Source organism: Eriocheir sinensis, chromosome 4, assembly GCF_024679095.1.
Source record: "Eriocheir sinensis breed Jianghai 21 chromosome 4, ASM2467909v1, whole genome shotgun sequence".
Classification (NCBI taxonomy): Eukaryota; Metazoa; Arthropoda; class Malacostraca; order Decapoda; family Varunidae; genus Eriocheir; species Eriocheir sinensis.
The window spans coordinates 28,252,292-28,277,368 of NC_066512.1; the positions used below are offsets into that span (position 1 = coordinate 28,252,292).

The following is a 25,077-nucleotide window of genomic DNA, read 5'->3' on the forward strand; positions in this document are numbered from 1 at the left end:
GCTTTGCGCCTGCTCCGTCTCTCTCCTCAAGGCTCCTACTTCACCGTCATGAAGGTTCTCATCTCTTCCCTCGCCCTGCTCGCCCTGGTCGGCACTGGTGAGTTGCCTCTGCAGTGTGTCTGTGTGTTAGTAAAGCGGTGTGCTGTGGTGCGACGAATTGTCTCGACGCGTCAAGTTTTGGTGGCAGTGAAACTTGCCCCGCGGCGCGGCGGTGGTAGGGGTGGCGGTGCCTGGGCCATGTCACCATGCCGGCGCCGGTCACCAGGAGCCGCGAGATGCTGACCTTTCACGGCGGAGTTTCTCCCGGTTACTACCCGCTGGTGCCGCCGCGGCCCGGCCCCGGCCAGGCCCACCTCACCCGCCACGAGTCCTCACCCACGGCGGGGCTCAGCGTCAGCAGGGCCGCTCCCCACGCCCGCCTATTTTGGTCGCGTGCAGCCCAAAGTAGACGCGAACTTGGCACCAGCACGCAGGCCTCGGTGAGCGCGTACCATGCCGTGGCCGCAGGATGCCCCGCCGGGGACATTCCCGAGGCTGGCGCTCTGTCTCTGCCTCGCTCCAAAGGCCGCCGCCGCGTTCACCTGCAGACGGTGACCCAGCCGCCTGTAACAAGTGTGTGTCAGTCACTCACTCAGGGGCTGATCACGTGCTACACTCGCGCCCTCTATCCAGTGCTTACCAGTACCCACCCCATCGTTTGGAGCCAACTTGGTGTGTGTGTGTGTGTGTGTGTGTGTGTGTGTGTGTGTGATTCACCGCGGCCTGATCACGTGCTGGACTCGTGTGTGTGTGTATGTGTGTGTGTGTGTGTGTGTGTGTGTGTGTGTGTTTCACCACGGCGTGATCACGAGTTGGACTCTTCATCGCCAGCAAGTACCCTCCCGATTAGACCAAGCTCATTATAGTCGATCTCTGGGTACTGTGTGTGTGTGTGTGTGTGTGTGTGTGTGTGGCGGCACAGATTAACCATAAAGCAGTTAACAGACAGGTCAGGCCATACTGTGTCTCATCCATAGCCAGTGTAGGCCTGTCGCAAAGCCCACCAATCCAGGTCAGGTCAGGTCAGGTAGGATAGCCCACTGTGACAGTCGCCACACCCAGCATGTCACAGACGCTGCTGCTGATACTTTAAACGTCGTGTTGGTCTTGAGCAATAATGGGGCTGATTTGTCTTTTTTAACAGTTTTTCGAGGCGTGGCTGGTTGGTTTTGTTGATTTCTTTTATATCAGTTTTTACGACTTGGTTAAAAAGACGTTACAACAAAGACCGACGTTGGAAGAAAAGGAGGAGGAGGAGGATAGGGAAGAGGAGGAGGAGGAGAAACACAGCTGATGGTTAGTTATGGTTAAGAGGAAACAGCTGATGTAAGATGCCTCAGGGTCTCTCTCTCTCTCTCTCTCTCTCTCTCTCTCTCTCTCTCTCTCTCTCCCCCCCCCCCCTCCCTCCTGTATTAACGCTTCATTTCTTTCTAACTTTTTCGTGGGGTGGATTTCTACTATTTTTTTTTTTTTTTTTTTTTTTTTGGCTAGATTGATGTATATTTCTCTACTCAATCGTTTCATTCACTCATTATTTTCTTGTCCTTTCATTTCAATTAACTTTCCCTATCATGATTTTGTTCTTCCTTCCATCTATTCTCATTCACATTTTCTCTGAAGATATTGCTCTCCTTTTGTTTATATATATTTACTGTACGTTCTTTTTTATTATTTTCTTGTTCTTCCTTTTCTTTTCACTCTACGTTCTTTTATCATGATTTCGTTGTTCTTCTTTCTATCTTCATTTTACGTTCTTTTATCATTATTTTCTTGTTCTTCCTTTTCTTCTCAGTCTACGTTCTCTTGTCATGATTTCGTTCTTCTTTCTACCTTCATTTTACGTTCCTTGACACGATTTTTTTGTCCTTTCGTTTATTCTCCCTTAACGTTCTCTATCTTGATATAAATGTCGTCACCTCTATCCTCATTTTACGTTCTTTTATGATTTCGTTCTTCTTTCGTCCATCCTCAAACGTTCCCTATAGATTATAATATCGTTGTTCTTCCTTTCTTTATTTTACGTTCTCTTATGATTTCGTTCTTTCGTCCGTCCTCAAATACTCCCTATAGATCATAATATCGTTGTTCTTCCTTCTCTCCTCTAACGTTCTCCCTTTCTTACTGTCTGTCCGTCCGTGCGTCTCTCTGTCTGTCCGTCTATCTGTCTGTATGTATGTCTGTCTGGGTGAGGTGGGCGGACGGCGAGATGGATTCAGTGCTGCATGCCGGGCACAAACAAGACTCATCCAGCGGGTCACTTATGCCACGCCACACCGCCGGGCTCAAGGGAACGATGGGTAGTACGCCATAACAGAAAGGAGAGTTGATGGGGCAGATTATTAGGTTCTCCTGCCGTGCCCTCCCCTTCCCTTCCCTTCGTTGGTCTGATTTGTCCCCGTCCCCATTCCCTTCTCGCTTCCCTTCCCTTCCTTTACTTCTTTTATGCTTTCCTTTCCTTTCCCTTCTCTCTCTTCCCTCCCCTTCATCTTGCTTCCCATATCTTTTCTTTCCTTTATCTTGCTTCCCTTACTTCATTCGTGCTTTCTTTTACCTCCCCTTCTTCTCTTCCCTTCATCTTGCTTCCCATATCTTTTCTTTCCTTTATCTTGCTTCCCTTACCTTCCCTTCCTACCTGGACCCCGTGGCAAGGTGGGCGGACGAACTTCCTATCTTCTTCTGACCTGTATCGCTTTGTATCGCCTCGTAGGTCCTCCTCCTCCTGGTTCTCTCTTCTGCTTATTCACACACAATGCTTTTCAGTGGCTTTATATTATTTATCTTTCTTCACTCTAATACACTATCGCACATCTCATTCCCTGGACGATTCGATTCCTTTCCACAATGGTACTGAAATCGCTGCTCCGGTGCCTTGACTTTGATGTATTATACTTAAGATGGGTGTATTTTGTTCTTATGTATACACGTAAGGCATCCACTCACGAATGTATACTTTCTTCGTAGTCATCAAATCTCCTCGTCTTCTTTCCTTCCATCCTCGAAGTGTAGGCGTTGTGTGTGTGTGTGTGTGTGTGTGTGACGAAAGTATGGAGAAAGCAGTATTAGTAGTAGGGTGATGCCAACTCTCTCTCTCTCTCTCTCTCTCTCTCTCTCTCTCTCTCTCTCTCTCTCTCTCTCTCTCTCTCTCTCTCTCTCTCTCGGATGGCGTAAGTCAGGCCTCTCTCTCGCAGGTGGTTGAGACAAAAACTGGATGAGTCGAGAGGATGGGGAAGGGAGAGCGAGGAGGGGGATGAGGGAGAGGAGAGAGAGGCAGCTGGGTGGATGAGGGATGTGGGGAGTGGGTGGGGGTAGAGAGGTCGGGCGGGTTGCTCAACAGTCCTCGTGGGCCGGCCGGGTGAGGCGAGGCAACGGGCGGTGGGGCGGTAGGTCGGCCTGGCATCATCAGCAGGTCCCGAAGTCTCTCAGCTGAGGTGCCGCGGGTGGACTGATGTGACTCCCGCTTTGCCTCACGCTGTAGCCGGCAGGAGAGAAAAGGGTTGAAGGAGATTTCGATGAGAGAAAAGGAAGAGCTATAAGGAGAAGGATGGGAGAGAAAAGGAGGATGAGGAAGAAGTGGAGAAGAAACGAATGGAGTAGAGAGAGACTGAAAAAATGATGAGGAGGCAGAGGAGAAGGAGGAAATGAATGTTTAAAAGGATAAAGAAGACGAAGAGGAGCTGAGAGAGGATAAGTATTGTCTAGTTAAGAGTGTGTGTGTGTTAGGAGGGTTGCAAACGAAGGCACAATAGCAGATAAAATAATAATAGTAGTAGATGTAATAGGAGAAGGGTTGATGGAAGGTAGGAAGGAGTAGAGACAGATGAGGTGACGAAAGAGAAACAGAGGTCGGAGATGAGGATGCTGGAGGTGATGCAGATGAAGACGAGATTTAACAGTAGAAGGGTTAGTGGAAGGTAGGGAGGAGTAGAGGGGAAAATGAGATAACTAAAGAGAGGTGGAGGAAGATGATAATGATGGTGAGGATGAAGATGAAGAAGAAGAGGTAAAACAGTAGAAAAGTTAATGAGAAGGAAAGGAAGAGTAGAGAGAGAGAGAGATGAGATGACTTTAAGATAAACAGAGGTAGGAGATGATGATTCTGGTGATGATGAAGATGAAGAAGAAGAAGTAAAACAGTAGAAGGGAAACAGGTAGGAGATGATGATGCTGGTGATGGTGGAGATGAAGATGGAGAGAGATGACTTTAAGAGAAACAAGTAGGAGACGATGAAGAAGAAAAGGTAAAACAGTAGAAAGGTTAATGAGAAGTAAGGAAGAGTAGAGAGAGAGAGAGAGAGAGAGAGAGAGAGAGAGAGAGAGAGAGATGAGATGACTTTAAGAGAAACAGGTAGGAGACGATGATGCTGGTGTGGTCGTCGGCGCACGCAGGCTAAGCACTTTCATCCCCGTGTCTCATTTATCGACTGGCTTCTTAAGTGGGGAGAGGACCTGCAGCCTCCCTCACTTCCTCCTCCTCCTCCTCCTGGTTACACAGAATCCAATAATTGCCACTTCCTACTTTCCCGGTTATTGCAGTCACCAGGTTCATTTATGTTCGGCATTGGTAGTAGTAGTAATAGTGGTAGTAGTAGTAGTAGTGGTAGTAGTAGAAAGTGTTAGTAGTTACTGGGCGAGACGAGACCCTTACACACACACACACACACACACACACACACACACACACACACACACACACACACACACACATTCATAGGTAGAGTAAGCCGTTGGGGTTTAGTGAAAGTTTATCATTTATTAAGGTCAGACTGGCTGGGCGGTGAGGTGGTGGTGGTGGTGGTGGTGGTGGTGGTGAGAAAGGTTTAAGGAGGTGGAATAACAAAGGAGAGAGAGAGAGAGAGAGAGAGAGAGAGAGAGATGATGATGATGAAACGGAAGAAGAAATAAAAGGATGAAAATAACGAAGAGGAGAGTGATGGGAGAAATTGAGAATGAAGAGAAGAGTGAATGAATGAATGAGAAAAGAGAGAGAGAGAGAGAGAGAGAGAGAGAGAGAGAGAGAGAGAGAGAGAGAGAGAGATGGAAGACTGGAATAAAAGGAGAAGAATAACGTGAGGAAGAGGATAAAGGAGCAGAGAAGGATGAGAAAAAAGGAGGAGAAGTATAGTACTCTCTCTCTCTCTCTCTAGACCACCTAGTCTGGATCATGGGGTCTGTGTGGTCTGATTTCCTATGTAAATCTCTCTCTCTCTCTCTCTCTCTCTCTCTCTCTCTAACAACCTCCAACCTGCCGGAGTTACGTCACGGCCCTTCCAACTTCAATGAACCGACGATATTGAATACTTCCTCCTCCTCCTCCTCCTCCTCCTCCTCCTCCTCCTCCTCCTCCTCTTTCTATTCGTCCTCTTCCTCCTACTGATGCTGCTCCTCCTATTCATTCTCTTTTTTTTTCTCTTTTTTTGGTGTTTCTCCTCTTCTTCTTCTTCTTTTTCCTCCTCCTCCTCCTCGTCCTTCTACTCTTTCTATTCGTCCTCTTCCTCCTACTGATGCTGCTCCTCCTATTCATTCTCTTTTTTTTCACTTTTTTTGGTGTTTCTCCTCTTCTTCTTCTTTTTCCTCCTCCTCCTCCTCCTCCTCGTCCTTCTACTCTTCATCGCCTCTTTAACTTCCTTCTATTGCCTCCTTTCCTCCACTTCTCTTCTTCCTCTTCCTCTTCCACTTTCCTCTCTCTTTCCTCTTCTTCGTCATCCTGTTCTGCATTTCCACCTCCTCTTCCTCCTCTTTTCTTTTATCTTCTTTCCTTTAACCCTCCTCCTCTTCCTCCTCCTCCTCTTCCTCCTATTCATTTCCACTCCCTATTCTCCTTTCCCTCTTTCTAATCCTCTTCATCCTGTTCTGTATTTCCTCTATTACTCTTTCCCCTCTTTCCTCATCTCTATCATCTCTTTCTCTTAACCCTCCTCCCCCTCCTCCCCTTTCTCGCTCCCTTTCTCCTCTCTCCAGCATCCCTTTAGGAGAGACGTCTAAAAATAGCTATTCGGGTGGGTGGGCGTGGCCTATAGGAAGCGCGGAAGCTATAGGAAAGGTAAGGCCTTAAAGGGAAGGCACTGGTGGTTTAGGAAGGATAGGACCGTAAGGGAAAGGAAGGGAAGGAACTGGTGGTTTAGGAAGGATAGGACCGTAAGGGAAAGGAAGGGAAGGAACTGGTGGTTTAGGAAGGATAGGACCGTAAGGGAAAGGAAGGGAAGGAACTGGTGGTTTAGGAAGGATAGGACCGTAAGGGAAAGGAAGGGAAGGCACTGATGGTTTAGGAAGGATAGGACCGTAAGGGAAAGGAAGGGAAGGAACTGGTGGTTTAGGAAGGATAGGACCGTAAGGGAAAGGAAGGGAAGGGAAGGCGCTGGTGGTTTAGGAAGGATAGGACCGTAAGGGAAAGGAAGGGAAGGCACTGATGGCTTAGGAAGGATAGGACCGTAAGGGAAAGGAAGGGAAGGGAAGGCGCTGGTGGTTTAGGAAGGATAGGACCGTAAGGGAAAGGAAGGGAAGGGAAGGCACTGGTGGTTTAGGAAGGATAGGACCGTAAGGGAAAGGAAGGGAAGGCACTGATGGTTTAGGAAGTAGAGGACCGTAATGGAATGGAAGGGAAGGAACTGGTGGTTTAGGAAGGATAGGACCGTAAGGGAAAGGAAGGGAAGGCACTGATGGTTTAGGAAGGATAGGACCGTAAGGGAAAGGAAGGGAAGGAACTGGTGGTTTAGGAAGGATAGGACCGTAAGGGAAAGGAAGGGAAGGGAAGGCGCTGGTGGTTTAGGAAGGATAGGACCGTAAGGGAAAGGAAGGGAAGGCACTGATGGTTTAGGAAGGATAGGACCGTAAGGGAAAGGAAGGGAAGGGAAGGCGCTGGTGGTTTAGGAAGGATAGGACCGTAAAGAAAGGAAGGGAAGGCACTGGTGGTTTAGGAAGGATAGGACCGTAAGGAAAGGAAGGGAAGGCACTGGTGGTTTAGGAAGGATAGGACCGTAAAGAAAGGAAGGGAAGGCACTGGTGGTTTAGGAAGGATAGGACCGTAAAGAAAGGAAGGGAAGGCACTGGTGGTTTAGGAAGGATAGGACCGTAAAGAAAGGAAGGGAAGGCACTGGTGGTTTAGGAAGGATAGGACCGTAAAGAAAGGAAGGGAAGGCACTGGTGGTTTAGGAAGGATAGGACCGTAAGGAAAGGAAGGGAAGGCACTGGTGGTTTAGGAAGGATAGGACCGTAAGGGAAAGGAAGGGAAGGCACTGGTGGTTTAGGAAGGATAGGACCGTAAAGAAAGGAAGGGAAGGCACTGGTGGTTTAGGAAGGATAGGACCGTAAAGAAAGGAAGGGAAGGCACTGGTGGTTTAGGAAGGATAGGACCGGAAGGGAAAGGAAGGGAAGGCACTGGTGGTTTAGGAAGGATAGGACCGTAAGGGAAAGGAAGGGAAGGCACTGGTGGTTTAGGAAGGATAGGACCGTAAAGAAAGGAAGGGAAGGCACTGATGGCTTAGGAAGGATAGGACCGTAAGGGAAAGGAAGGGAAGGGAAGGAACTGGTGGTTTAGGAAGGATAGGACCGTAAGGGAAAGGAAGGGAAGGGAAGGAACTGGTGGTTTAGGAAGGATAGGACCGTAAGGGAAAGGAAGGGAAGGCGCTGGTGATATTGAAGGGGTAAGAGGTATGGGAAAGGAAGGGAAGGGTAGGCGCTGGTGTTATAGGAAGGGTGAGAGGTAAGAAATAAGAGAAGGGAAGGGAAGGGAAGCTCGATGATAAAGGAAAGAGGATGGGAAAGGGAGTAAGGGTAAGACCATAAGGGAAGGTTAGGTTAGGTTAGGTAGGCCCCACTATAACACGGCCCTTGTTGTCATTACGCTCCGCCCTTAACCCTTAAAAGTACAAGTGGCCTGGAGGAGGAGAGGGGCGTCGAGGGAGGAAGCCATCACTATCATCATCATCAGCAGCAGCAGCAGCACCCAGTAATAGTTGAATCGAGAGAGAGAGAGAGAGAGAGAGAGAGAGAGAGAGGGGGGGGGGGTTGGATTCTCTTGACTGCTGGTACAATGTTGAGGGGCGGAGAGGATGAGGAGCAAGGAAGGAGGTGGAGTCTAAACTGCTGGGTGGATGAGGAGTAGAAGAAGAAGAAGAGGAGGTGGAGGAGGAAAAAAAGGAATAAGAAGAGGAGGAGGAGTTAGCGCGAGACAAACAAGAGAGATGACGTAGCTGAAAATATGTAAACTGGAGGAGGAGGAGGAGAAGGCATGGAGGAATATACGTTAAGGGATGTTAGACAAGGAGGGACAGACAGGGGAGAGAAACTGGCAATCGGAGAGGAAGAGGAGGAGAAGGAGAAGGAGAGAAAAGGACAAAAAGACGGGATGTTATAGATGAGAAACGTTGCTGTTGTTGTTGTTGTTATTGTTAATTGTGCTTGCGTGTGTTTGTGCCACCGTAAATCACGACAGCGTAACACAATGCAATGGTTCAAGCCTCCCTCAGTGCTCCTCCTCCTCCTCCTTGTGTGTCCTTCTGCAGTCACGGATCCTTATTGGTGGTGTTTTTTATCCTCCTGAACCTTTTTTCTTCTTCTCATTTCCTCTTCCTCCTCCTCCTTCTTCACCCTTTCCTTCTCTATTTTCCTTCGCCTCCTCCTCTTCCTTCTTCTTCTTCACCCTTTCCTTGGCCTCCTCCTCTTCCTTCTTCTCCTTCTTCATCCTTTCCTTGGTCTCCTCCTCTTCCTTCGTCTCCTTCTTCACCCTTTCCTTGGCCTCCTCCTCTTCCTTCTTCTCCTTCTTCACCCTTTCCTTCTCTCTTTTCCTTCGCCTCCTCCTCCTCCTCCTCCTCCTCCTAGATTTGCGTGTCTGTCTGAGTAAGTGGCCTCGTGTCTGGTAGCCATGCATCTGTTTTGTGTTACCTATTCCTGCACTGCTTTCTTCCTCCTCTTCTTCTTCTCCCCTTCACGAAATAACATATGGCTTCCTGTATTTTTGCCTTCTCACTGTCGCCTCTCCTCTTCTTCCTCTGTTCCTCCTCCTTCTCTTTTTCCTCTTCTTCATCTCCCCTTCACTACATAACATCAGTGGCCTCCTGTGTCTGTATACCTTCAGACTGTGGCATCTTGCACTAGGCTATAGAAACTGTGTACTCATCCGCCTCCTAACCAGCATTACGCGGCTTTCCTTCTTCTCTTTTTTTCCTTCCTTTTGTTCTGGCGATGCGGTGTTGTAGAGGAACCTTCGTGTGTTGTACGTTCCTTCAAATCGTGGCTTCTGATTCTCCGTCTCGCTTCTTGTGTTCGCCTAGAAACTCTTTATTCAATCGTTTACGTCGCATTCTTATTTTCTTCTACTGAGGCGATGTTGTGGAGGAACCTTCGTGTGTTGTTGTACGTTTCTTCAAATCGTGGCTTCTGATTCTCCGTCTCGCTTCTTGTGTTCGCCTAGAAACTCTTTATTCAATCGTTTACGTCGCTTTCTTATTTTCTTCTACTGAAGCGATGTTGTGGAGGAACCTTCGTGTGTTGTTGTATATTTCTTCAAATCGTGGCTTCTGAGTCCTTGCTGCTTCTTGTGTTCGCCTAGAAACTCTTTATACGATCGTTTACGTCGCTTTCTTATTTTCTTCTACTGAGGCGATGTTGTGGAGGAACCTTCGTGTGTTCCTGTATGTTTCTTCAGATCGTGGGTTCTGTCTATCGTCTCCCAATCTTGCGTCCCTAGAAACTCTGTAATCGCTCGCCTTAACCAGTTTCACGTGGCTTGCTTTCTTATCTTTTTTCAAGCGAGGTGGTGGTGTGGAGGAACCTTCGTATGTTCCTGTATGTTTTCAGATCGTGGCTTCTGGTTCTGTCTATCGTCTCCCAATCCTGTGTGCCTAGAAACTCTGTAATCGCTCGCTAACCATTTTCACGTGGCTTTCTTTCTTATCTTTTTTCTAGCGAGGTGGTGGTGTGGAGGAACCTTCGTGTGTTATATGTCTTCAGATCGTCTCTTCTGGATCTGTCTATCGTCTATCTCTATCGTGCTTCTCTAGGAACTCTGTAATCGTCCAGCATCATTTGTCTTTTTCCCCATGGCGAGGCAGTGATGTATAGTAGAGGGACCTTCATCTTCAGATCATGGCCTCTGGTTCTCCGTCTGGCCGCCTGTGGTCTCATTTGGGGTTTGCAGCTTGCCTAGAAAACCCTGGCAATTGCTCGCCTTAATCAGTATCAAATGCCCTTCCTTCTCTTTCCATGGCGAGGCGGTGCTGTAGTTGAGGAGTATTCGTGTGTTGTATAGTGCACGTTCGAGTTCAACACATCCGCCGCCGCCGTCGCACAGAGAGATAGCATCAGCGATTTTATCATGCACAGATGTGGACGTACGTTGCGTGGTGTTGGTTGTGTGGAGGGAGGAATGGAGGGGGACAGTGACGGTGTGGCGGTCATCCCAGCAGCTCTGCCTAGCGTTCCCCTGTGTAGTTCGACAATGATTCCTAGATACGACAATCAAAGAACACGGAACTGAGCACCAGATAGTTATTATTATAGTTTTGTTAACCGAGAGGCCCATCACCAGTATCAGTCCCCACTGCTACTTACAATCATTGAGTTAGTTGGCTTCAGTCTCGTCTCAAAATAGTTATTATTATAGTTTTGTTATCCGAGAGGCCCATCACCAATATCAGTCCCCCCTGCTACTTACAATCATTGAGTTAGTTGTCTTTGGTCTCTTTTCAAAATCCTACCCACCCCCACCCACCAACACGAAATTAGGTCCATATTATCAAACTTTTCAAAGGCTTAGTTAGTACGTATATTTCTAAAAGCTCTCGCAGAACTTGTCCGGCGGGTTTCCAAGGGTGGTTTCGTGACCCTGGCGGTGGTATAGTTTTGGAAGGCTTCTGCGCCGTGAACGGGACAAACACACATGGCAACCCGACGTAGCTTCTCTCTGCAGGCCTTAGAAAACAGTCGCAACAAGACCCATAAACGTTTGATTGTACGAGTGTCAGTCCTCGCTGCATCATGGCTTCAGAAGGTACCTAGTTTCGCTTCGCTAAATTCCCCAAGCAGCAGCCTCACACCACCCCGCAGTCAGTCCTTGCCGCTGTACACATACCCACACACACACGCGCGCACGGTTGAGTAATTTTTTGGGGGGGTTGTTGCCGTCACTCCCTCCCACCACCACCACCACTTGTCAGTCCCCGGTGGTGCGTGTAAGCAATCTCTCCTCCACTCACAGGCGTCCCGAGAGGTTGCTGAATCCTGTTTTGTGTAGTTTCAGGGTCCAAGGCCGAGGTTGTGTGTAGGAGAGAGGGTCACATACACAGAGAGAGAGAGAGAGAGAGAGAGAGAGAGAGAGAGAGAGAGAGAGAGAGTTATTAGTGTGACGGGGCACCATTATAGAGCATCTCTTACCCCATCTCGCCTCCCCCCCCTCTCCTCCTCCTCTCTTCCTCCCTCCTCCCCCTTCCCAGTATCCAAGTCTCGCTGTATCCGTCCGTGTCCTTGTGTAACTTTCTACGCCGGCTTCTTAGAACGTTCATAACAAGACCTTACGTTCGTTGACTTTCTCTGCAACAGCTAGCCGTCCTTCGTCTGTATTTCCTCCTGCCTACGACTTGGACACTTTCAAGAGGAGAGTATCAAGACACCTCTCTACCCGAAATTGACCTCTCTGCAGGCCTCTCGTTTTCTTTTCTTTTTTCTCGTTATTTTTTGTTTTGTTGCTATTTTTTTTTTTCTTAAGCTGTCTCCCTTGCTCTTAAAGAAATATTAGGAAGAAGGAAGGTTGGTCTTGGTAAGGTTGTCTTGCTAAAGCTCTGGCTGTCCTTGCACTGGGCCGAACATTCAAGTTGTGACGAAACTTAATTTGTGACGAAAATATACCAAGTCAGGCTGAGTAGTGTTATTGTTGTAGATTGACTCTCAAGTAGTAACTCTCTCTCTCTCTCTCTCTCTCTCTCTCTCTCTCTCTCTCTCTCTCTCTCTCTCTCTCTCTCTCTCTCATTAAACAGCTGACTAGCATTTAACACACAGTCATTACACAATCAAGGCAGACACACACTTGCCTCATCTTTGTGCCTGATTGCGTCACTGGCCGACTAAAAGGGGCGAGGGTGCCTTTGTGATGTTAATTAAGACGAATAGGAAGGACAAGAAGCAAGGAGTAACTGATATTTAGGGCGGTGTGGAGGGCTGGGAGTTCGGGATAAGGTGCTGTCTTTGCGATTTTAAGAGGAGAGAAAGGACAAAAAAAAGTAGTAACCGATAATAATAATAATAGGCTTGTGATCAGGTGGAGAGAGAGAACACAAAATAAAGTAACTGGTTAGGGCGATGTTAAGGCTTAATAAGAACTTGTGGTGAGGTGGTTTCTGTATGATGCTCAGGAGAGAAAGGATATGAAGGATTGTATAACCGATTAGGGCAATGTTGAGGACGAGGAGCTAGTGGGAGGCACTTTATGTATGATTTTAGGGGGAAAAGAGACAAAAAGATACATAGGTAACCAATAATACTTGATAGTAACCAGTTAGGGCGGTGTAGTGAGACGAGTTTAGTTTATGGTGAGGAAATATATGTGTGTGTGATGCTTCGGTGGAAAGAAAGGATAAATATGTAATAACCGATTAGGACGAGGAATAGGAGCTTGTGGTGATGCGGTGTCTATGTGAAAGAAAGAACAAGAAGGAAGTAGAAACATATTAGGGCGATGCTGGGGACGAGGTGCTTGTGGTAAGATGCTGGCGATGTGACACTTGGGAAAGAGAAAGCAAGGAGGAAGTGGTAACATATTTAGAGCAATGTGGAGGGCTGAGAGCTTGTCGTGAGGTGTTTGCGATGTGATATTAGGGAAAGAGAGAGCAAGGAGGAAGTGGTAACATATTTAGAGCAATGTGGAGGCCTGAGAGCTTGTGGTGAGGTGTTTGCGATGTGATATTAGGGAAAGAGAGAGCAAGGAGGAGGTGGTAACCGATATATTGAGCGATGTGGAAGGCTGAGAGCTTGTGGTGAGGTGTTTGCGATGTGATATTAGGGAAAGAGAGAGCAAGGAGGAAGTGGTAACCGATATATAGAGCGATGTGGAGGGCTGAGATCTTGTGGTGAGGTACTGTCTATTCGATGTTAAGAAGAAAAACTGCATGAAGTACGAGGGCCATGTGGTGAAGTGCTCTATGTGTGATGTTAAAACTGAAAGGAGAAGAATGGACTAGTACTTTTATATAGGAAGATGTTGAGGACGAGAAGCTTATGGCGAGGTGATTAAGTGATGCTGAGACCAGATTATCGTACTCTTGCCAGATTATCGTAATCAGAGCCGCGTATTTACCGGTTTCTGGGCCATAACTGTTGCCAAAAAGCCTCAATAATTAACCATTTGAATGATAACCATATATGAGGGCAGTTATTTGGGTGATGAAAGCCGTTTTTGAGTCAGAAATCAGCCAACATAAGAGGCAGAGTACGACAGTCTGGCAACGTTGCTGAGACAGAGAAAAGTGAAGTCCACTGCAGAAGGTGATATTGGGTGATATTATGAACAGTTATGTAAGGCGAGAACACACTGAGGTTATATTATAGGAGAGAAGGAGTACACATTGACACCCCCCTCCCTCCCTCTCTCCCATACCCTCCCCCCCTCCCTCCCATACCCCCCTCCCCCTCTCATGGTTATAAAAGAAGGGAAGTCCATTGCATTAGGTGTCTGGATGGTGATATTAAGAGTTCAATGAGGCGAGAACACACTGAGGTTATATATCATAGTTTGAGAAGCAGTACAGACTAACACATTCCCTCCCTCCTTCCTTCCTTCCCCCTCCCGTGGTTTTAAAAGAAAGAAAGAAGGAAAGTCAACTGCAGGTGAAATTAGATGATGTTAATAGTGAGGTTAGAGGAAAATACGGTACAGTTAGAGGAGCAGCAACACACACACACACACACACACACACACTCCCTCTCTCCTTCCTACCTTCCTTCGCCCTCTCGTGGTTATAAAAGAAAGAAAGAAGGAAAGTCAACTGCAGGTGAAATTCGATGATGTTAACAGTGAGATTATTAGAGAACACGGTACATTTGGAAGAGAAGGAATACACCCACAAAGTCACAAACACTCTCTCCCTCTCTTCTTCCTACCTTCCTTCGCCTTCTCGTGATAAAAACAGAAATAATGAAGTAAAGTCCCCTGCAGAAGGTGAAATTAGATGATGTTAACAGTGAGATTAGTAGAGAACACGGTACATTTAGAAGAGAAGCAATACACCCACAAAGTCACAAACACTCTCTCCCTCTCTTCTTCCTACCTTCCTTCGCCTTCTCGTGATAAAAACAGAAATAATGAAGTAAAGTCCCCTGCTGAAGGTGAAATTAGATGATGTTAACAGTGAGGTTAGTAGAGAACACGGTAGCTATAGTTAGAAGAAGAGCAGAACGGATTTATAACTGACTCCCTCCCTCCTTCCTTCCCTTTTCCCTCCCCTCTCTCTCTCCTCCAGTGGTTATTTTCGCCTCCACATCCCCGTGAGAAGGTTTTTTTCCCTCTCAGTGTTACTCGTAAGACTTGGCGAACCGCTCTGCTCTCTCCGTGCTATGCCAGTCTCTTAGGAGTATTGTACATTTTGTTTCGTATGTGTTGGATAAGATTAGCTCGTGAACTGATGGATTATGATTGTTTTAAGTGTTCAAAGTATGCGGGGGGTTTTTTTCTGCTTCTGCTTCGTCTTGTGTTTCCTGTTCCGCTTGTTCTACTTTTTGGTCTTGTTCTTCTGATTCTGATTTTTTTTTTTTTTACTTCTTGATGTTTTCTTACTTCTCCTTCTCCCTTTCCTTCTCCTCCTACTACTCCTACTACTGCTACTAATTCTACCACTACTACTACTACTACTATTACTACTTATGTTTCTTCTTCTTCTACTTCATCTTTTTTTGTGTGTGTACTACTTGGACGGTAAACAGGGCACTCGATTACGTCACAACTATTTGGCACCACCACCACCACCACCACCACCACGCCTGTCTCGTCCATCTGTTTGGGTGTTGGCAGCGAACCGACCGTCTCTCCTACCTGTGCTGTGTTACCTGTCCTAATATTACCTCACCTTGTATACCTACTTGCCTTTATTTACTACTTTCTCTAGTTACCCTTTCCTTCCTTCTCCTTTGTGGTGTACTTTTGCAATAATAAACCATCAATCAATCAATCATTCTTTCCTTCCTCTCGCTCTCATCTCTTTCTTCCTTCCTTCCATCCCTTCTTTAACCTTTCCTTCCCTTCCCATTTTCCTCTTATAATAAACATGAATAAGTGCGTATCTGCTCAAAGAAACAAATAAGCCCGTATTCTCAAACGCTTTCTGCTCCCATAAAACCTCTTTCCAAGGGCCACAAAGGAGGTTAGTCGGGTTCCCTTGAGTATATTTCAAGGTTCATGGTATAGCAGAAGCCTCGTCAAACTGTCACTAGGCTCATAAAACTACAAATATGAGTGTTTTTACATATAATACTGAAGCCTCATCAAACTATCACCAGGCTCATAAATCTACAAATATCATGAGTGTTTTCCATATTCATAATGCAGAAGCCTTGTCAAACTGTTACCAGGCTCATAAAACTACAAATATCTTGAGTGTTTTCCATATTAATGTTACAGAAGCCTTGTCAAACTGTTACCAGGCTCATAAAACTACAAATATCTTGAGTGTTTTCCATATTCCTTGTGCAGAAGCCTTGTCAAACTGTTACCAGGCTCATAAAACTACAAATATCTTGAGTGTTTTCCATATTCATGTTACAGAAGCCTTGTCAACCTATCACTAGGCTCATTAAACAGCCCACCATTGAAATACTAACGCCACAACCTCTGCGAAAGTCTCAGTGAAATGGGTGGGCGAGGTGGAGAGGGCTGGGGTGGGTGTGTTCATTTGAGGTGGCGCTGATGCAGAACGAATGGATGCCTCTTGATGCTGTTGTTGCCTTCTAGCTCTTCCTTTCTCCCTGCATATCCTTTGTTCCAGCTCTTTTTCACCCCTGCTCTTCCTTTCCCCCACTAATTCTTCCTTTCTCTGCATATCCTTTGTTCCAGCTCCTTTCTCCCACAAACCCTTCCTTCGTTCCTGCTCTTCCTCTCTTCCTCCCTCCTCCTGTAGCCTATCTATCTCTTCCATTCTCCCTGCTCTTCCTCTCTCCCTTGCTTTTCCCCTCCTCCTGCTCTTAATTTCTCCCTCCTCTTCCCTTCTTTCTCTTTGCATATCCAGTTACCCTCTACGCTTCCACTCGGCAAGGAAAAGTTACCGAGAGGCTATCCTGTCGTCTACTCTACATAGCAAACTTAGTATTCAACCGCATACACTCTCGTTTATCCCTGCTTACACACACACACACACACACACAGTAAAAGTTAACATCACTCCTAAATATCTATGGCAGGGGGAAAGTTACTGGGGCATATTAGTACTAGCAGAGAGAGAGAGAGAGAGAGGGGGAGAGAGATTGCTGTGTTCACGAGTTGCTTTTCACGTATTTCGTCTGGTCAGCGCATTACAGGAAGGGTTGGTTTGGTGACTGCTTGCAAAAAAGAGATGTTGATTACGTGAATTTGCTAGGCTAGTGCTGGCTGGTTCTGTCAATTCTGTCATCTCTCTCTCTCTCTCTCTCTCTCTCTCTCTCTCTCTCTCTCTCCATACCATACCAGGATCGATTATATCTTTTCCATGCATATTAAAATTTTACTTATTATATCTTATACCTCCAGCTGTACTTTACTACCTACAACTTATAGGCTTGCGCAGCTGTACAGACAATGCAATTAAAACCACCACCACTACTACTATTACTACTACTACTACTACTACTACTGTTCGTTCGTTCCTATACAGCTTGAATAGAGAGGTTGAACCGGGCAGTGAGTGGAAAGTTTGCTTGCGGCGAGTGTGTGCATGTGATGAGATAATGAGGGTCTTGCCAGTCATGTGTGTGCGTGTGTGTGTGTGTGAGAGAGAGAGAGAGATTTGCACTGAAAGGAGAGTGAGAGGAGAGAATCTGATCTGCTGAGTTGCTTGCCTGTCTTGCCTAATTGGTCCGTCTCTTTTATCCCTATAGAAATATAGAAGATATGAAAGATATAGAAATAGAAAAGGAAATCCATGTTTAGTTTGTGTAGATGTAGCTCTCAAGTTAACGGTCAGAGTAATATCTTTCTTGCAGGGGTTGTGGGTCTCAAGTTGGCGTTTCAGGTGTGACATATATATATACTAATAATGCTCTCCATCCTGCAGGTGTGGCGATCAGATGCTTCGTGTGCAACTCCGAGACGGACTCCGCCTGCAATGAGTCTATGCAAAGTGACTCCCCGGCCATGATCAACGCATTCGGGAAGGAGTGCCCCATGATGGAGAACGAGACGATGCCCTTCTGCAGGAAAGTCAAGGAGATGAGTAAGTGCTGAGTCATTCTTCGGTCTTCATTCGGTGGGTGGAAAGTTATCACGTTTTATAAGTGGGTTTCCTTATACCTTTCTCTTCCTCCTTATTCCTTTTCAGCATTGACATATTCGTTGGCCGTTAGCGTAGCCATTGCCTTTGTGGGTGCGTGGAAAGTATCGAGTTTTATCGGAGGAGGGTTTCTGTTTTATTCCTTTCCAGCACTCATTCATCGGTTGGCTCAAGGGACAACGCTACAAAGATGCGCACCGAGGCTACGTGCCCCCAACTGTAACTTTACCATAGTGGTCTGTACACCCGAGACTTTTATATGAGTGGTAATTAGGATAGCGGAAATGAATGGGCGAATATACTCCATAGGGCGGATTGTAGTAGTGTTGTCTCGTGTTCTCTTGGAGTATTTATCATTATTATTAGTTGTACCCATGGGCTATAGCTGCACATGGCCTCGTTGCGCATCTCCGTAGCATTCTGAGTATGACTTCTGCAGTATGGGAGAGGGGCGATGGACCTCTGGCGTGAGAAAATCAACGGCCACTGAGGGCCTCACTTAACACTTAACACTTTACAAAAATCTGCCACTACACTGGTACCCATGGCGAAGTGTTTTAGTGGGTGAGGAGGAGGATAACTGCATGTTCTGAATAGTTTAAAGATTACCCAGCAAACATACGTGGCTGAGGATGCTTACGTAGAGATAACATTGGATAGTTTAGTCTGGCATTAGTAGTTGCGCCATAAGAAGATCACAAAATTGATGAAGAATGAGCCTTAATTAACATGTCCAGAGCTCAATGGAGGACTATTTTGAATTGGTCTTATATTCAGTCATGTATGGAAATATTAGGAAGGATTTTTTTAGTACTGTTATTTTCATCGAGTTTAAGAAGAATGAGCCTTGATTTTTGTGTCCAGAGCTCAATAGAAGACTACTGTGAATTGGTAGCTATATAAAACTTTTCATCATGTATACAAATGAGAGGAAGGGAGTTTTTTTTATAGGTATTAGTAACTTCATTTCCTTGACTTGTTCCTTAGAAGATCACAAAGTTTATCAAGAATGAGCTTCAACCATCATGCCGAGAGTTCAATACAAGACTGTTTTGCATTGATTTAACTTTTCATCATGTATTCAAAGGAGAATTAAGTGTTTGAATACCACGATTACATTCCCTTGACTCACACCCTTACAAGATTACAAGGTTTATCAAGAATAAGCCCTAAATCGGTTTCCCTTTCAATCTTACATGCAAATAAGAGAATAGGAGAAAGTTTTTGAGTACTATATTTCATTCCCTTGACTTAATTGTCCCTTTAGAAGATCACAAAGTTTATCAAGAATGAGCTTTAGTTATCATGTTCAGAGGAAGATTATTTTGAGTTAGTTTGACTTTCGTTTATGCATCCAGATGAGTTTTTTTTTTTTTTTATGTATACTAGTAATTACATTCCCTTGACTTGTTCCTTTAGAAGATCACAAAGTTTATTAAGACTGAACTTTATTTATTGTGTCCAGAGCTCAATGGAAGACTGTTTTCAATTCATTTAACGTACAATTATGAATGCAGATGAAAGAAGTTTTTTTTAGTACTAATGACTCCATTCACTTGACTTGTTCCTTTAGTAGAAGATCACAAAGTCAATCAAGAAGTCTATTATGAATTGATTCAACTTTCAGTTATGCAAAGATTTTTTTTTTAGGACTATATAGTAACTACATTCCCTTGACTTATTCCAATGAAGGTCGAGTAGTCACCATAAAAAGAAAGCTTGGGAGTAGTGGAGCTTTACTAACTAGTCACTGACCACCCATATGATGATGATTCTGTTATGTATCTGTGCAATATAAGAGTAAACCATTCTTTGTGTTTCAGTTGACAGTAAGTTATTCACATCACCTCACAGATAAGTATATGGTAAAAAAAAATAAGTAAATAAATAAAAAGATAATAATCCAGGGAACCCTTAATTCTTTACAAAGGCACGTTTTTGGTTCATGCTTGGTTGTGGTCCCTACAACTAATGTGGGAGTGAGTATGTGAAATGAATCTGTATATCCTCTTCTTTCGGGAATGATATGATTCTTTTGACATTTTTTTTTGTCTGATTTTGTATGATGTTTAATGAAGCTTCTTTGGCTGAGTAGCATTGTATGGGGACCCGTATTGCTCCTCAGCACCTCAGTGTTCCCCCAGCAGCTGTTTCCTGCCTCTAAAGCACCATGATGTGGATATGCATCTCGTTTATGTTGACTCCCTCTCCTTGAGTTCCTTGTTCTTCCCTCCACTATCTTTCTGAACCATCAATGGTCCTTTTTTTCCATTGCTGTATCTACCTCCAACATTCTTTTGACTCTCTAATGGATCCTCTTTTTTTCCTTGCAATTTCTTTCTGAATCTTCAATGTTTTTTGTTACGAAGTGTACACCACTGGGTGTTGGGGATCAAACCCAGGCCTTCTGAGTAGAAGTCAAGCAGCATACCAACTGAGCCACTGATGAACTAAAAGGTCTCTGTGCCAGGGGCCACTTGTGGCACATTACCTAACCCCCCAGCCTATCACTGTGGTCCTGAAGGTAAAGGTGACCCTGCTCATGCTCATGGTAGCTGGCAACGCTGGAGCTGGGGTGTCAGGCGAAGTGCCCCAGAAGTGGTCCCTGGCATGGTGGCCTTTCAGTCCATGAGTGACTCATTTGGTATGCTGCCCTGACTTATACACTCAGAAGGCCTTGGTTCGATCCCTGACACTCAGTGGTGTACATTTTGAGATTTTTCACTGCATCATTGCAGTTTTTCTAATGACTTCTTTTTCACCCCATCGTTGTACCTCCAGAATTACTTTTGTTTATGATTTCAGGTTGAATTTCAGTTGGTTTCTATTAAATGTATGAATGTTACAGCTTGATTGATATTGTATTATAGTAGCTGTAGGAGAAAATATATATATTGACATGGCTCTGTGCACTGCATTAGATAATCAGGCACTGAACTTGTTAATCAAAGGAACAAATAATTAATTGATAAGAATTATAACTATTGCAGCCATGAAAACTATTTAGCACTGAATAGATTTACTGTAAGTTATTTATCTGTTTTGGTGGAAAGATAGGTCAAGGAAGACAACAATAATGTGTATAATGATGAATAACGATTATGGTCATATTGTTACTACTAAGAGAAGATAACAATAAGGAAAATAATAACAATAATAATAATGATAATAATAATAATAACAATAACAATAATAATAATAATAATAATAATAGTAATAATAATAGGACCACTGTAGTACTGTAGTAATGACAGCAGTAGGCAATATAACAATACTAGATTTACTAATATTCACAGCAGCATTACTAGTTATGCTCAAAATAGTAATGACTAATAATGATAATAATAATAATAATGATAATAATAATAATAATAATAATAATAATAACAATAATAATAATAGAACTAATAATGGTAATAATAACAACAAACTAGTGGCTATATTAACATTAATACCGCCACTTTGTTACAGCTTATTGCTTCCTCCCACCTCAACTACCACTTCATCACCATCATCACCATCGCTATGTAATTATTCTCATCATACACCAACAGAAAAAATATAAGCAAAGAAACAGTTGCAATATAGAGTGACTAAGATGACACACACACACACACACACACACACACACACACATCATCATCATCACCATCATCATTTCCCTAACACACTCTCACCATAACCAGTTTGTATTTTCCATTATTAAGCCATCAAATACCTCCAATCTGGTTCATTCCTTAGAGACTAAATTCCTGTTCCTGTTCCCCTTCCTGCCATGCAATAGAACTGCTTGACACTTGCTGGACTTCCATAACTACGGAGGCTATTTGTAACATAGTCAGATATGCACAAAAAAAATAATAAAAAGATGCTGAAATTTTGGCAAGTTTTGAGATGCCATATAACTTTATTTCTAATAAGATTTTGCAAGATGGGAAGATTTTTTGCAAGATTTTAGTGAGATTTTTTAATGTCTTGTAATTTTAAAGAAGCCATTCATTCCTCATAAATTTTTTTTGCAACAACTTGTGAGTTTTTCAAGACGGTTCGCTTTTTTTGTCTCTGATTTTGCCCTCAAGCTGCTTCCTTTACCATAAAACAAATACTTAAATATGAATAAAATAGTAATGGTATCGCTGAACATGCTTATGGTTGGAGTAGAAATTAACTCACTATGTTACTCGAATCCTCATTATATGTTTACGTGTATGGCAATATCAAACGAGTAGGTAATGCTTTCTTGATGACCGGAGAAGGACAGATAATGCCAATAGTATCATTTGTGTCCATATCAAATTTCAGGGGCAGAGGGCAGCATCTTGTAACCCAACTTATCTTTGCACGGGATAAAATTTTGGCAGCTGGAAGATGTTGGCCACACTTAGTTAATAATTATACTACATGTCAAGTAACTCATACATTACTCTCAAATTACTATTGAAATTATGGTTACTACTAAAATTGTGAGTGCATCTAATTCCCAGAGGAGAGACGCTTTCAAAGTTAATTGTTTCTTCTTTGTTTTTTATTTACTGTACACAAATATGAGTTGGACTATAAGCAAGTTGTCCCTTTTATTTTAAGGGGGGGAATGTCAACCCGAGCATTGGTGCTGTCTTCCCTTCTTGTGTCTAAAGAGCATGTGATGTTGATGTTTGCTTCCACAGTTTCTGGTTACTCCGCGATCTGTACCCATTGATTGTGACAAAGAAAGTATATATACGTACATTCATATCTATATATACACGTAAACATTAAGTGTATATCCTAGTGTTAAATCACCTAAAGAGCATGATGTTGATGTTATCCCCCACAGCTGCTGGCTCCTCCTCTGTACCGATTGATTATGAGAAAAAAAGTATAAATACATTCCTGTGAATATTGAGCACATGACCCAGTGTTGAAGCAGTGTCATGGATGGGAGACTTAGGGCTATATTTTTTAACATTTCGGCACCCAAGCTCATGTATTTAACAAGATTATAATAAGAGTTTGGGTCATTTCCTTGGGTAGTTGTATGACCCTGGTGGCAGTTTGACCCTTCCTCTGTAACATGTTCCTAGAAAACACTCATTAAAATCCAATTGATCTCCTTTTTGACCTTTGGAAATAGTTGATGTGAGAGAGGGAAGCATCTGACAGTACTAACCTTGACCCTCTTCTAAATACTAGCTTGGGGACGAGATGAAACATTACACGGGAATCACACACAGGTTAAGTCACAATGCATTTTTGGTGACAGTCTCCACACAGTTCTCAACATTATCAAAACTCAAAGCCTTGAAAGTAAACATCTGATAGCTCAACAGCGTTCAAATTGTAAGCCTTGAAACTTGATCAAAACGGAAGGCCTTAAAAGTATACATTTGATACAGCTCATTTTCATTGAAAGTGAAACCCTTGAATGATAAAGAATGGGAGATAGATAGATAAGATGGTCAAAGATAGATAGACAGAGGGAAAAAAACTGTATTGGCCTTGTAACACCTGCTAAGTCATGACGAGTACTTCTGAAACACTGGGTCTATGTGTAACGTACCTCTCCACTATCCCTTCCAAGCACTAACAGTTCCTTTCCTTCATGGCAGTGGAGATCAAGACCGTCGTGAGGATGCACCGCGAATGTGGCTACAAGAGGCGCGAGGAATACCCCGACTGCTACCAGAAGCGGTCTGAGGACTACGTCATGGAAGTGTGCCAGTGTGACGAGGAACTCTGTAACGACGCCCCCGGCCTGGCCACCCCCTTCGCCCCCCTCCTCGCAGTGGTCGCCTTCCCCTTGCTGGCCAGGGTCATGTGAGTGCAGGAAGACGTAGGGAGTAGACCTTCGTAAGCCCAGGACCACACAGCACATGCACAGCCCTGTTGCTCCTCGTCCTCCTCTTCCTCCTCACCACAGACACACATGCACTTGTAGACATTTCTATGGACACATTTGCTTTCTGTGTACACATCTCAGACTTAACATTTCTGTAACAAAACTTAACCCCAGGTATAAATACGACTCTTGTACAAAATATCTGCCTTCCTGTAAAGTTGTATCTATGTAGTAGTTGTTTTCAGAGGTCTCGTCAAATCCTCAGTAACTTCTTGGAACACAGGTTTTGGAATGCTTGGATAGCTACAGAAATTAATGTGACTTGTGAATAATTTATAATGACAATACGTACTTGTTAAACACTTGACTAGCGATAGAAAACAGTTGTATGTTCTAATAGCCAGGCTGATGATGAAAGGAGTTGGTGTTGTTGAAATGTTAACTGTTGATAGGTTGTATATGTGGGTAAATAAATTGTAAAAAAACTCATTACAGTTGTACTTTATTCATTCTGATCTAGTTTTAATATTTGACATTAGATAAACAAGCAAGTTCATAGTCGTTTTATGAATGTTATTATTGTCACTCATTTCGAAAACATTGCTCTGATAGTAAGATAGTTATATGCATAATGGGAAAGACAGCAGTTTTTAAAAGTATTATTACAGTAAGAAGCAAGTATCCTTTTGTCTCAACCTGAATCAATTAGTTTATAATAGCCAGAGAGATTAATCAGGCATCTCTTAGTTTTTTAAAGGCCACAAGAGCTGATTCAGATATCCTTCTGTTTCTTAATCATTTATACAAGCCACAAGAGCTGTGTTTTTTCTTCTGTCCAGCTGATGAAGAGTTGCAGATCATGATTTAACCCGGTAGCAGCGATGGAGCCAAATTTGTGGCTTTTCCATGTAGCAGCGACGGGCCAAATTTGTGCCATGATATAAACCCCCAAAATGGATGATACATAAACTGATCACAAATGCTTTGATATATATTATGAAATGGTTTGTGTGAGTGATGATTTTTTCTCATTTTTCTCGCTTAGAGGGACCATTAAGAAACATGATCTTCGCTGCTACCGGGTTAAGTTCTCTAGTCATCCAAGACATGGAACTGTACTGTTTCACTCTTACATGTAGACCACTGATAGTAGAGAAGTGGTTGTTGGGTCTGGGTATGCTTAGAATCTTTTGGTACGTAGCTTTGGTAATGGTAGGAAGAGGTAATCATTAGCATAACACCTGGGGTTAAAGTATTCTTCTTAACAATATTTTTGGAGCAGGTAAGAACAATTATCAAAAGTAGAAGTGGCTAACTAGTGTATTATTATTATTATTATTATTATTATTATTATTGAGATCCATGAAAGGGCATCAAGGGAAAAAAAAATTGCTATACACCCAAACAGAGTCCCCTCAGAAGGCAGACATGGATGTAAAATATAAGAGACAGTGACAGTAAAGTAAGGGAAAGTATGAAAAGGAGGGACAAAAATAATACCTAATGAGTTGACGGCAGGGTGTAGAGAAGCAATGGATGTCTGGTCTACCGATTTGGTAATGGAAGAATGTAATGGAATACCCAGGGTTGAGAGCCATATAATTCTCTCCAGTGGCTGCACTTCATTTTTTTCTTGTTTTCCCCAGCCCTCACAAAAGTGGGGACCTTGGGCCATATGAGTTCTTAGCTAGGGAGATTTTATTGGACCCCATTCAGATTCTATAGGGAGGGCCTTCAGCCACACTCCACATCCCCATTAATTTTGTAGTTATTTAGATG

At 44.0% G+C, this 25,077-nt stretch overlaps 1 protein-coding gene across 1 annotated transcript; it reads left to right on the forward strand.

The window, feature by feature from the left end:
- The first annotated feature begins 230 nt into the window (after positions 1–230).
- Positions 231–23,787, forward strand: LOC126981813 (uncharacterized). Its single transcript, XM_050833386.1, has 3 exons — positions 231–711; positions 17,265–17,423; positions 23,069–23,787. Exons 1-3 carry the CDS (start codon positions 246–248, stop codon positions 23,278–23,280), a joined length of 837 nt encoding a protein of 278 aa, XP_050689343.1. The 5' UTR covers positions 231–245; the 3' UTR covers positions 23,281–23,787.
- Positions 23,788–25,077: the final 1,290 nt, after the last annotated feature.